The sequence below is a fragment of the Pelecanus crispus genome, chromosome 8 (assembly GCF_030463565.1).
Source record: "Pelecanus crispus isolate bPelCri1 chromosome 8, bPelCri1.pri, whole genome shotgun sequence".
NCBI lineage: Eukaryota > Metazoa > Chordata > Aves > Pelecaniformes > Pelecanidae > Pelecanus > Pelecanus crispus.
In genome coordinates this window covers 27,652,599-27,666,829 of record NC_134650.1, presented here as the reverse complement: position 1 = coordinate 27,666,829, position 14,231 = coordinate 27,652,599, and the positions used below count along the sequence as shown (strand labels likewise).

Here is a 14,231-nt window from a genome sequence, read left to right as displayed (position 1 = left end):
TCACTTACCAATATTTTAACTTCACCTTAGTCAAGTCATAAACTTCAATCACCTGAAACACAGGAAACAGAAACATTACCATACTTCACACATTTGTGAATCATTACAGAGGCAACTTCTCATCAAAAGGGCAAGGCTAGCTAGTGCTGCTTGCTCCCCTCCTTAACAGAACTCTGCTAGGATAAATCACATTGACAGAGACAAAACTCCCAAAACTGACTCAGCAACTGCACATCTGAAACAAGTACTGAAGAACACTATGGGCTCAGTACAGTACCTCCAGATCCCATGTAAATCAGCATTGACCTGCAGAAAGTAATCTTTTCACTAATACATCAGTATCTTGATTTCTGCAAAGATTACTCTTAAGCCAGTTCAAAGGAAAGTAATAGCAAAGGTTAGCTAATTAGGGAATCCTCGAATAAATGTCAAACAGTAGGCCATCCGTTGGGTTGCTCTTGTTACCCTGAAGAATGCCTGTGCAGGGTAGTTAAGTCCTAGCACTGACCGCACTATTCTAACTTTCCAACCCCTTCTAAAGTAAAAGATGAACACAGCAAGGCTACGTAGTAGCATTCCATTTCAATACTACATAAAAAGACATCTAGCAATCTCTCCAAGCATTACAGAAGATAAACAGAAGAGCAGCCCACAAAGAATCAGAGCAAGCCATAATACCTAGTTCTGATATTTATTAAATATTTTAGACCTTATTGAATATTCCAAGGCATTCCCTCCTCTGCAGATAATATTAGATATGGATCCTTTGACTGAATTCATTACTGCTAACGTGCATCTGAGATCAACTTCATATCAATTTTATGTGGCTGTTACTGGATCTTGGGGCTACACTGGGCTTTAAGCAGATCATTTCTGGTGAGTAACCATCATCAAACATCAGCTTCTTCCACCCTATATATATGCGTTTCTGTGTCAGCAGGAAAAGGAAAATACGTAGAGCACATTGTAACTGCTGTAAAGAAAAGGTGAAACACTTTATTGTTTTGTATAATCCTCCAACAAATCACTGGCAGATTTAGAAAGGACTTACTCTTCCGCTAGAGAATAAAGTGGAATTCCCCAGGGAGCTTGCTAAAATGCGTCTTTAAAGCCTAAAAATATCACCAGCTAAGAAATAAGTCTTAGTTTGAGGAGATGCCTGGCAAATAACCCTAAATAAAACAACCTGCAATGCTTAAACCACTATATATATTAAAAAAAAAAAACAACATTTAATGGTACGCTGTTCACTCTCATAAAAAATTGGAAAAGTTCTCTGAAGCACTTTATTTGCCTGGGAAGCCCACACATTTCAGGATATAAGCAACAAGTACAGCACAAAGCAAGTAACAAATTAACATTCTGGCAGAACCAAAATAAAAAGCAAACAAATTTTTCTTCTTAATAAATACTTTGAATTATGCTTCTTGGAAAAACCTGGTTATCCAGTATTTGAATTCAAATGCAGTTTGACATGTCCAGGTTTCCTTTACTATACAGCTTGTTAAAAACAAAGGCTACTTTTATGGAAAGCTAGGAATGATTTTACCTTATTTAAGTGACCTTGCACATCTCCTTTTCCCCCCAGAAAATGTTTCTGAAAATAGAGAAAACCACCCCACACACAGATCTAGTTTTGCAGCAACTACCAGAGAGTATTGGGCATTCTGAAGTTCTGCTGAAACGCGCTGTGGCAGTGGAAGACAAAAGGACAAGTTGAACAACAAGAAGGAGCAGTGCATGAGGAATAGCACATTGCACAAACGAGGTCCCCCGCGAGAGAAACACCCTGACAGCAGCCAAAAGGCACCGATTTGCCATCGTCCCTCTTCCCACGATTCAGACAGATCTATTCACATCAACATTTCTTTTTACCAACAGCAGAGGAAGAAACAAGCACAACTTAGCAAAAGTTAAAGGTAGTCAAAAGATCTCACAAAAGTCATGAAAGACACATATATTGAAGAATCACTGCAACAGGCGATAGCACTGGAAAAGGATTTATTTTTTAAGCTACAGAAGCTACACTGACAAAAGGATTAATGTAATTCTTTCTATGAGCAGAGGAACAAAACTAAGACAACCAATGACTATTCAGTGATGGGTTTACCACACAGCCAGAAGGCAGTTGGTTTAAATGAGTAAAACCTGATGTTTTGTCACATTCACTGTTTTGATAATTACTACTGAGTAAGACTCATAAAAATGTTCAGGTGTCTACTAACCAGCAATAACAGACCAATGCTGTGAAATCTAACTCTTTCTCCACCTCAGAGGGATCATGTGCAAGAGACCTTGTTGCTAAAATTCAGAGCAATGTTTTCAGAACCTGGTCCTGGATCTACTCTTTCACATTAGCTCATGTTAGTAACATCTCCTGCAGTGCTTTGGCTACTGAAGGTGAGTACAGAGACTATACACAAGCCTTCCCTCCCCTCCCTGAGAAGAGGGAGGAAACTTTTCAGGAATATTGGTATGGCTTTATTCCTGCACCAGCTTCTTTGGGTCTGTCAAGACTTTCCACTTTAGTAGCCTGTATTTCGATCTCTTTTTCACAACCAAATCTAATAGCAAGTGTGTAGTAAAAAACAAACAAACAGCACACAAAGCAAAGAAAAAAGGCATCCTGATTTTTCCAGTTTTGCTGCTGCTGAGCAACACTAAAAACAGTCATACCATCTTAAAAACAGGCATTACTTCTGCTACACCTACACTATTCTTTAACAAGTCCTGTTGCTCACTTCTGAACTGATCCCATATAATTTCTTCTATAAAGCTTTCTGAACTCTTCTACACGTGTATGTTTTTATAGCACTGTATGCATTTACACAGCTTTATTCTCCATAGTTAAAACAAACAAGAGGTATCACTAGAGCACTGAACCACAACACACTAGAAGAGATTGTTTTTCTTTTTTTAAATAAACCTAAAAACACATACCAGAAGAGTTTGTTTTTTCTATTTTTTCTTTAAAACAAATTATAAAACACATTGTGGAGAAAGGTGAGAAGAAAAGCTCTTGCATAGTTCTTAGAACACTGGGTGTTGAAATGACAAAGTCAGACTCTCAAAAACTGGAGACGAAGTGACATGGCATACACTAGTTACAGCACTTCAAAAACACTATAAGATTGCGACATTCCAAAACATGTCAGTAAGCAAGTCATGTGTTTGAAGTGATTATGTCAGTTTTGAGTTCAGTCTCCTTAAGAATTAAATATATTTTGGAAAGACTGCACACAGCAGGTGTAGCTTACACTGATAAAGATCCATCTGACAAAGAGAATTTTCAAGATATTATCTTAAAAACTGTGAATTCACATATGGAATCTGAGTAATTGACTTCTAAATCTTGACAAAAATAAAAAACAACATTATTATAGAATGACTTTATGAACAGGAACTACCATAAAGCAATTACAAACTGAAATCTAGCAAAAAAGTGCTCAGTTGTCCCCCACCTGAGCTCAGTTTGAACTGAAAATTGCTCTTCAAAAATGTGTATTTTTATAGTTAATATAAAAGAGATTTTGAAAAAGAAAAATACAAATGTACCATGGTGTTACAGGTTACTACAAGAGAAATAAGTACTTCCAACAACTACTAATTTGGGTTGCTATTCAACAATTTTATATATACATTTAAAGTATATGAAGAACTCAACTTTCAGCTGATAGCACACTGCTACACTCTTACAGTCATTTTTGGGATAAAGCACTAGGCTGACATTTTAGAGTGACATTTTGCTGCTGGTTTTATTGGAGACATGAGTGAGTAAGGGGAACAAGGCTCCACCTACCACTGTTCCAAAGCCTGGAAGTACGGATGTGAGCACCATATTCCAGACTTACCTAAAGGGTAAGCATTCAATTTTTTAACATCACATTTAACCCCACACTTCTGCTTTCAAATGTTTGATAACACAGCAATTAGAGCAGTACACTCTCACCCAATTAGCCAAATCAACACGTGGGCACTTCAGTCACAGAGAAATTTATGCACACCAGGTGAGAATCACACTGACAATTGTTCAGCACAGCTGGCCCTGCCAAAAGGACCACCCTGAATAACTAAGAAGTTATTTTAAATATTTCAGTTAAAGCTTTTCAAAATTTTGTACTGATCTATTCATATCTCTCTCTAGTCCCACAGTCGCCCATTTTGTATGGATGAAACATACCACTTTTGTAACAGATTTTTTGCAAACGTAAATGCCATGGGAGGTTAGTGACCAGCCTGCCCTTTATTTTGTATCTTAACTACACAAAGCATCCTAGAGAGAGGCAGATCAACACTTGGTCACCTAAAAGCACAGCAGCAGAACTGCTGGGCTGAGGACTTCGATCACAGGAATGAAAACTCATCCAGAACAAACTGAAGGCAGCGCAGGAGACAGCTGCTCACAACAGGCCTGAATGCGGCTTTTCAGGAGAAATCATGCACTCACAGCCACACAAGTACTCTGTGAACTTAACTCAACTGAAAACTAAGAATAGGAGGAAGTAAGCTTACTTTCAAAAATAAAATGGCAGCACAGAGAAAGGAACAACCTGGGCAGAAGTCAACACCGTCTGGTTTGCATTAACTGATGATCTGATTTCAAATCCTAGGCTTAGCTTTAGTAACGGCCTTTCGCAGTTTCTGCTGCAACTTAAGACAAGATGGTCAAGTGAGGCCACACCGGACCATGATATTCCTATGGCACTCTTAGAGCCCCCAGTACAATGCTAAAGTGTCTTAATCCTATAAATAAAGATTTAACCCTCGAACCGAAGACATGCAGTTCATTATCACAAGAGAGCACTATATATGTCAAATTAAATGTCTAAAAGAACCACGTACTTATGCTCTGTTAAGTGTCAATATATCCTAGGGTTTTGGTTTGCTTTTTTTTATTTTTTTCCAGGAAGGGTGTTTTATTACCTTAAGTCTCTGATTGAAAGCATCAAACAGCAGTTTGATTCCATCCTGAGTCAGGTTAAGGATGAGGTCATGGCTAAGAGGTGACTGTAAAACAAAAAAAGCTGTTAGGCTTTTAATTTCAAGGCTTCTTTGTTAACATATATATCATTGTACAAGTATAAATTGGTTACTTCAGAAAAGCAAAACTGCCTCAGAAGAAAACCATTGCTCAACGAATAAGCATAATGAAAATGTATTTGGCCAAACCCCTCAACCCCTTCAGTATCCTTATGAAAAGAAATAGAAGTGCCTGTGTAAGATCTGCACCCTGCAAGAACTCCCAAAAGAGTAGTTGTCCATTACTTTAAGGGGTGGGAGGACCCCACCTTGAAAATTAACATTCAAAGTTCAGCATCAGAGACATCATGCAGGGACAGTCTGTTGCATTCTTGGCGCACAAAAATAATAGCCCATGTCACCAAGTCTCGCATCAGAACCAAGCATACACTTGACAAGAAGATGGTGAGAGGGCTTTCCACTTCAAAAATCAAAGAGTGTCACAGTCTTTTTCAGGCCTCAAAAGGAAGGCTTCAGACTCTTATGTTGTGAATTTAGGTTTCCTTAGTTACTGTGAATCATAACAACTAAAGGCTTAATTTGCAGTCTGCTGGAGTCAATAGGAGACATTCCACTGGCTTCACTGGTGTCTGTATAGGCTCTATGCCATCTCAGTCTGCTGCAACACCATGGAAGCTGCTCACTCCTGTACCAGTACGATGCACACATACACAGTCAGTTGGCCCTAATTCAGCTATTTGATTGTGTACAAAGTACATTTGCTTCAAAAAGCTCTACCCTCCACAACTGTCTCTTCAGAGGAAAAAAAAAAAAAAAAAAAAAAGGCTGAACAACAGGCAGGCAGCAATATTCATGCCCTAGAATTGCACCAAGCAGTTATCTAGCAAAAGACAGAATGGGGATGGGACATCTGGGGCATATACAGGCTTCTAATGCGGGCAGCCACACCACACAGCCCTTTTTATGAATTAAGCATAAGCTATCTTAAAAACTGTTACTCTCCCCTTTGCTCTACTGGGAAACGGTCTGTGTTTTGACTGTCAGAAGTCTAATTTTCATCCTAAATTTTCTCACCTCTTTATCACATCAGCACTGTCTTCCAGCCTGGATACTTTTTGTGCGTTCTCACATGCATCTCCTACCCCTTCCCAAACCATATATTTAAGCAATCAGATCCTAGACTTCACATCGTTAGGTCAAAACGAGCCACAAGGCTTTCAATCCCCTGTGATGCAAATTTCCCATTCCCCTTGATCACTCCAGTAGCTTTTCCTGAAGCAGGTTCAGTTCAAGCTCATCTTTCTTGAACACCCGTGATCGGCACGTTAAGCTGTCTTCTAAATGAAATCTTCACAGCACCTTGCACAATGGCATCAATACTTCACAATTGCTGGCAAACTTTTATGATACTGTGTAGAATTGAAGCAGCACTGCAATATAGCCATGATCCTGATATAAAAAGGTCTAATGTTGATCCTGATGGTCTTTTTTAAAATCCCTTATAAATCTAATTTAGAAAGGCTACAGATAGAGCAAAACCGCATGTATCATGTTGCATTTAAATATACCAGCAGAGTTCTTGTGATATGGGATATGCTCTGCATTTCACTGGTTTCTAAGCAGAATTTTCATACTGTTATTCCAAAATTAATAAGAGCATTACAAGTACTTTGGGGGGGGGGACGGCAACACAAACATCTGAGAAAAAGCTTGATAGTTAGTACAGCAAATAGCTTCTGTTCTATGCTGGCATATTTTCTAATAGAAGCAAAGTTTCAAGGGCACAAATTTAGTTTATGTGACTTCTAATACACAAAATAGAACCTCAACTATGAAAGATGATGCCAGGAAGCAACAGGAGAGTCCTTCCTGAAGGAAGCAACTCATATGTGCAGTTACACTGCTAATCTACATAAAGCTGCAGGAAAAACTGTTGTCACTGAACAATCCCACTGACGCAAATCCAGAGGAAAAGTCTTAGGAAAACATACAAAGGCAATTAAGTACCCCACTTAAACTGACCAAAAAGGAGTTAATATCTTTTAGTCACTGAGAAGGGTTCATCAAGCTTTTTTGGCACAGTTTGGGCATCCCATTTATGTCAAGTTAAAGAGAGCTGTGGGCAGATCTAATTGCATACAAGTGTCATAAATTTTTGAAAGGAAATATTCACTGCTGGAGTTCCAGGATCAGAAATTCAGCACTTTAGATGAAACAACTTTAAATAACATTTGATCACTATGCTCAAGGGCATTCTTTTAGAAAAGAAAGAGGAAAGACATGAAGGCTGTTCAGGTATAGTTTAGCTAGCTAAAAGTTGTGCATGGCAAAGTTTATTTAAAGCTTTGAATCTTCTAAGAACTGCAGCAGCAGCTCTTTGTGCTCAGCTGCTAATGAAGTGCATGAAGTTCTGCACAAGGGTGAGGATATAGCCAGCCAGTCAACTGCAGGCCTTGAGTGGAATGTGGACAAAACTGCACCAATATCAGGCACTGAATTGGAATAATATTTTAAAAAAAAACAAACAAACAAAAAAAAAAAAAAACAAACCCAGCAGCACAACTATTCCACAAAGTTGAGAACTACTATTTTGTTGGACTATGCAGATGTTAAAAACATCTTCACAGTTATTACAGTTTGGGGGAAAAAACGCTAACACCACCCCCAACCCACAGATAGAATAAAAATTCAGCGTACATGGTCAAGCACAATGCAGCTTTCCAAGACGCGTAAAAAGCCAAGCAGCAGTATACCTTGCTTTCTAGCACCGGACCACTAATCCTTCTGTGATTCTACAAACCTGAGAGGAACAGGGATCTCATCATTTATCTAAACAAACCTAGAAATAATTCTGGAATGCACTGCGGTAAGAAAAACTAAAAAACCTCCAGAGCATACAAAAAGCAAGGAACGCATTCACTGCCAGACAGATGCTACCATGCATTAAGTGCAAGGAGCTAGATTTTCAATTTGCAATCCAGTCATCATAAACCCCATAGATCTACATAATGTGAAACAAAAAAAGGATAATTCATTTCATTACATGAAATATGCATCCAGCAGTAAACACCAGAGTTGAGCTTGTTCTTCAGCCATTCAGTATTCACTGAGGCCTCAATCAGTATTTTGATACAAAATGACATTCTAGCAGACTTTGCCTTTTTCCTGATGCAAAGATCTATAATCTACAATGTGTGAATATCATCTTCCGATTAATGTGCATTTCACATAATACACATTTGAAGAGTCACAATCCTCCTTTGTCCCATCTCCTCTTCCCTTCCACTTCCTTCAAAGTAAAGGTGGGTATATAACACATTTTATTTGATCTAGCAGAAACATTTCACTTCTAGTCCCCTTTTTGATGGAAGTCAAATGTATTAGGAACTTAATGCTTAGTTATGAAGAATGATTAAAAAAAAATCTATATCTCTAAATTATTGCATCCACTTTCTGCAGACAAAATTGCAGATCCAGAGAGAAAGTGCAGAAGCCTTTTCAGGGGGTTCATCATCACTGAGCCAAACACAAAAGCAGAAAGTAATGAGTGATTCAGTACTTCAAAAATACGGCAGTGCTTGATAATGATAATGTAAAAAGACTAGAATTAAATTATCCAGCTAATTACAGAACATTTCCCTTCTTAAAGGAAAAAACAATACTACCCCACCACCACATATGCAAAACTGATACCTGTTAAATCACTGCACTGTGCTGAGGATTATTACACCTGACATGAAACTGTTATAAAAGCTACACCCTGATGTGGTGGCAGTAATTTGGTGTAATTCAATTTCAAGCAGCTCCACAATTCATACAATACGTATGTTAGCCTGACAGCATCAGTATACCCCCCAACGCCTTAATTCTGGGACACAATGAGGTGACCGACCCGGCCAGACCATGCGCCACTCACCTGCTCACTGTAGAGAACCTGGACGTTTTTGATAATGCGACAGTGTTTCTGAAGAATTGCTACAGCCTGAGCCAACGGCATTCCTGTAAATAAAAACAGTTGCATTTCTTCAGTTCGGAGACCAGCTAACAGTGTTTTTTAACAGCAAGGTTACAGATGAGGTAACAGAGCTGTCATCAGCAAACAGTACATTACAACAGAAAGGTATGCAATCAACAAATAAGCCTACTTGACTCATGGTATCAGCACACAGGTGTTTTTCTGAAACAGAAGAGTCTTTTTTTTTTTTTATCTACCTGTTTGTTAGGCGTATATGAAAGAAAAGTATCTCTAGCCACAAAACTAAACAGCAAAGTTCAGGCAGAAAAGGCACAGATCTTTCTACAATCAGTGCACAAAATCTTCTACTTTTTGGGGCCAACAGTCCAATAACTGATAAAATAGCCCATACCAAACTCCACTAGGGCTGGCTAGAGCACTCCTATACACATTCAATAGGCTCCTGGACTGCATTTTATGGCATACCCTTTATCAAACTTGATAAAGTACTGAGTAGCTGTACAAGATAGATACAAATACTAAAACAGAACAATGATTCTCCTTAGACCTAACAGGCCACATTAGCTGCTGATATGGCTACATTTGTGTCAAGAAAGGAACCTTATCTTCTCAGTTTACAGAGAAGATAAACATACTAACAATTTGTTTCAATTGAAGTGATGCACTTAATAGTCATTCACCCTCTAACAGAATTTCAAGGGCTTTTTTTTGTTGGTTTTTTTTTTCTTCAGTGTATATCTTATCTTTACAGTTATAAATTTTTGAAAGTGGAATGAAACAGCTGATTCTGCAGCAAGAATAGCATGACACCGTCTCATCCTTTATCACACTTAAAACCTTTGTTGCCTTTCCAAATGAAATGTGATCGTGTTCCTGGATTCAAAGCAGGCACTTACAAAGAGAGGTTATGAGCTCATAACTGTGAGGTTTTATTTCCCTACTAATTGCTGCAAATCAATTTAGATTAGTTATCTGACATTTTATTTACATTCCTTGCCCCGTTCTTCTCTATTTCTAGCTTTTAAACATTAAGAAAGTTGCCTTGATTAGGGAAAATTTACCACGGGACCTACACTTTTATTTAGTTAACAGTTCAGGCATTCAAATTTTTAGTTGCTAGCTACACCTCTCAGGCCATATGTCATGTTCCAAAGCACCTTTCAGACATTATCTACAGTACCAAAGCGAGAAAACACTTTCTCCATATGTGTATCTCTACCACACATGTGCCTAGATCACCATAGGTACTGCTTTAATGTAATATTAGCATAACACTAAAAAAAACCCAAAATTTCACTGTCACATTAAACTACGTGCCTGTCACACCCATACATTGCAGCTTTTCTGCAATTAAGAAATCTAGTCTTGGCAAAACAGGCTTATAGATTAGAACTACAGTGATTCAATTTGTAAATAGCATATACAACTGTTTCCGTGAAATTGTTTTTCACATTAGCCCATAATCCTGGAAACATTTTTTTGCAGCTAGAAATATACACCAGAAGATGATATAAAATCAAAAAGAACAGTTATTATTTTAATAAAAGTAATAAAATTAAAATGTACAGAGCCACACAATAAAGCAGCATTGTTTCCTATTATCTAGGTAATAGCAGTTGCCTTGTAGTCTAAGCAGCTGAGTTTTAAAAAGACAGTTATTATGTATTAAATATTTTCAAAATGGAACAGAAACATAAATAACAGCAAGAAGCTAAGATCAAAGATGCTGCTGTGAAAGTTTCATATTTCTAAACCTAGCAAAAGCTATGATTCCAAAAAAAGTAAAGATGATTTAAAAGTATAACACCCATTTTCAAAGACAGTATTTCTAAGAGACTTGCAGAAGTAAGACCATGAGCTCTTTTTTAAAAAAAAAAAAAAAAAAGTGGCAAAGGCTCAAGCAAAAGCAGCGAACAAGCTGACAGGATCTACACGCCGATGGCAAGCATCAGAAATAGGTAAGGTTTCAGTAAGACAGCATGTGGTTAAAAAAAGTGCGCACAAACACGAAGTTCAGCTTGTAGTCCGATGTAAACTGATGCAATCTTGGGTTGGTAAGTGTGCAAACAGATGGCTCATGTGACTCTCTTACTCAGAGCTTTCTCAAGCTGCAAGCAAATGGACATGGACTGATTTTGTTCAGTTTTCAGCAGCTAAGAACCAAGCAGATTTTGCCACACAGCCGCTTAGCAAAGCTACGATGAACAACTTAAGTTCTCCAAAAACAGTTCGCAGAACCTAAAACGTGTGGAGGAGCCAGTATACTCCCTTTGCCTCCATCCGCAGAGAGCCAAAGGAGGGGTAAAGAAATGGGGTTATTTTTCTCCACCCTTCTCACGCACGCACACACACAACACCCCCTTTTCCTCAACATTCGTCAGCCTTTGCAGTCAGAGAGGAAAACAAAGAATTCTTTTTTCCCCTGCTCACCAGTCAGGGGGAACAGGGAAGCAAACATGGTTTCCAGCACATCAAACAGTCAACCAAACTGAGCCACGGCAAACAACACCCACAAAGATCAATGCTAGGACTCTCTGATCACAAACTTTTTCCCTTTTCTAAATGCTGGAGTGATACAAATGACACAAGACACTCCTCTCACATATGCTGTTTGTGAACAACATGGCTTGAAGCATTAGTCTATGCTAAGACTATGTGTCTGGAAGGGGAAGGGGGGGTAGATGAGTGAATGAATACTAAAAGAGAAGAATAGAAGAAAATCCAAGAGCAGATCAATTGTAACACATTAAATAAAGATAAGTGAAACTTAGTAGGAAAAGAAAGTATAAAAAGCAAGAGAAATGCAAGTATGCCTTTGAAATTATACATCTCAAACAGTAATAATACAGCTATAGGCACTACAGAATAAGTATTTAATTGTTTTCCTTTAAAACAGCAGGAATGTAGCCCGAGAGGTGCAGTGACACAGGTATCTAATGAACACAAAACCCGGACTTGGTTAAATTTTTTATGCTCTGGTCACATAGTGAGTCAACACTGGAGCCAGAAACAGAATCCAAAAACTCATGTAAAAAATTTTCCTGGCATTTCCCCTCAGTCATCCCCATTGTGGGCACAATACTGGAAGTCAGAGTCAGCAGCAGCTCAGGAATACTGCCATTAGTTCTGCTAAGAGCAGATCTAAACAAATGATGAGTAGAATACCGCTGGCAGGGAGAATCCAATTTACACTGGCACTTCCATCCTCGCTACCACTAACACAGCTGAACTGGCTTTATCATCAGGGACAACTTCCATACAGTATCACTAGCGCAGGACAAAGTTAAGTATCTCAATACCTAGTCAGCCTCCTGCTCTATACCAGCAGGTCATGCTAATTATATATTAGACGCATCACGTGGTGGCTATGTTTACTCCAAGAATTACAGCCGAGTTTCCTCCTTCTCACATCTATGCATGTGTGTGTGAATGCATAGACAGAGACACAGTATATAATTTTAACCATGAGATTGCATTAACGGGCTTCCTTGGGGATTCTTGGGGAAAATGAAAATAATTTTCTCTCTTCCCTTTTTTTGTTTTTATAAGGACAACGGGGGAAGCCGGTAGTATGTATTTATGAAAATTGTCAGGGTAGATAATTTGAGATTACATTTCTTTTCAGGTAATACAGTCACAAAAGGATCACGGAAGGTCACGCAGAGCTGAGAGAGCACAGTAACATGTTAGCGGTATAAGGAGATCACCGAGATTTCAAAGGGTGGGACCTGAGGTACTATAATTAGCCTCCAAAAGCCATTCTAACACTCCCTGTAACCATCAAGTTGTACTTGACTCTGAAGTCACAGCAGCATAAACAGCCCTTTGTGTTTGATGGGTTTCATATAAACAACTCCATGTCACAGTACCACTCCTTTGGTGGGACCCAAGTTCATGGCAGCTGTGTAACAATGTCTTTAAGGAACAGTCTGTCCCCCTGCTGTCACAGGTGACAGCAGCAGAAGTAGAAGTGTAACTCAAATTCTGGCAGCTGCCACACAGAGCCCTGTTTACATTAGCCAAACTACTACTACCATTAACTGTGATTTAGACAGAGCAACAGCAAAGATGGAAAACTGAGAGAAAGAGTCCAACACTGATATCTCAAACAATCACTTGGAAAATGCGACAGCTACAATATCTTCTGGGAGTTTTAAGGACTACCAATATCTACATGAAAACACAGGTCATCTGAAGAATCCATACCGTCTAAGTTTCAACGGTACACTTAAGTGCCCTGGGCTGTGCACCAGCCAAATTTCCATCAGCTGGGGGAAAGTTCTTTCTCATCACAGTAAATAGAGCAATGGCTGGTAAGGAAGGACCTCTCAGAGAGATGAAAAAATAAGAATCACTCGGGGGAGAAATATTTGTTATCTAACCCTGAGAAAAACTCTCAAAAGTTTACTCTCTCCACTATAATGTCACAAGCCAGCAACAACACAAAGAAATCGTGAAACTCAACTCATATTTATTGAAGGTTGGCATAGAAAAGCACAGTATTTTTGCCAAGTATTAGCACACAGTTGAAGGTGCTAATATCAGCTGACAAATATTCAGGTGACAGTCAGTGCTTCCATGCCTCCTCTTTTAGGATTCATTTAAAAAAATTACCAGTCTAAAATGGCAAGGCAAGACAAAACACGGTAAACGAGTAGAAGAAAGCACACAAGCTGATAAACAAAGCACAACTCGGCCTGCAAAAGCTGCAGATGAGACTATATGTTACAGTGGAATCCTCAGAGCTCATACATTAGTATTTTTAGCGATAGAGAAAGGTGAGCTTTGACTCTCTCTCCCTTTCACCCTTGCAACTCCCTAAAAGCGTTGGGAGAAGCCTTACGAGAGCCGGATCGTGAACGGACCCGAATCACCCCGCTCATGCACACAGGGCCCCGGGGCAGACAGGCGAGCTCGGGGGAGGGGGTGCACACACTTACCCAAGGTAAACTCCCATTGCTCGTTCCCCAGAGACCGCTCGGGCACCACCTCCAGATCTAGCATTGGCTCAGGTAGCGCGGAGGCCGCGGGCTGGCACGGCAGGTCACCCGGTGGCTGCGCCGGACCTCTGAGGGAAGCAGGAGGGAAGCTGGCAGCCTGCGCCCCGGCCCCGGCCCCCGCCCCCGCGGGGCCCCGCCACCCCCAGCCCCCCCGGGGGGGGGCAGCGCTGAGTCACAGCGGAGCCCCCGAGCCGGGCTGAGGGGGCAGCCCGGGCACCCTCACCGCAGCACCAGCTCCCGCCTCACCGTCCCGCTGGCTGCGCCCGCCCGCCCGC

General features: G+C 39.8%; 1 protein-coding gene across 4 annotated transcripts in view; it reads right to left on the bottom strand.

The window, feature by feature from the left end:
- Nucleotides 1-14,021, bottom strand: part of PHAF1 (phagophore assembly factor 1) — a 35,132-nt gene extending 21,111 nt beyond the window's left edge. For 3 of the 4 annotated variants that reach the window (XR_012831256.1, XM_075715266.1, XM_009490473.2), the window contains exons 1-4: nt 13,897-14,021; nt 8,897-8,979; nt 4,924-5,007; nt 9-52 (exon numbers count right to left, since the gene is read on the bottom strand). Coding sequence is in view for 3 of the 4 variants with exons in the window: in XM_075715266.1 (XP_075571381.1) it covers nt 9-52; nt 4,924-5,007; nt 8,897-8,979; nt 13,897-13,960 (275 nt within the window). In the remaining variant the exon portion in view is untranslated. The remainder of the gene's footprint in view (nt 1-8; nt 53-4,923; nt 5,008-8,896; nt 8,980-13,896) is intronic. The other variant, XM_075715267.1, reaches the window with a different exon arrangement.
- Between the last annotated feature and the right edge of the window lie 210 nt (nt 14,022-14,231).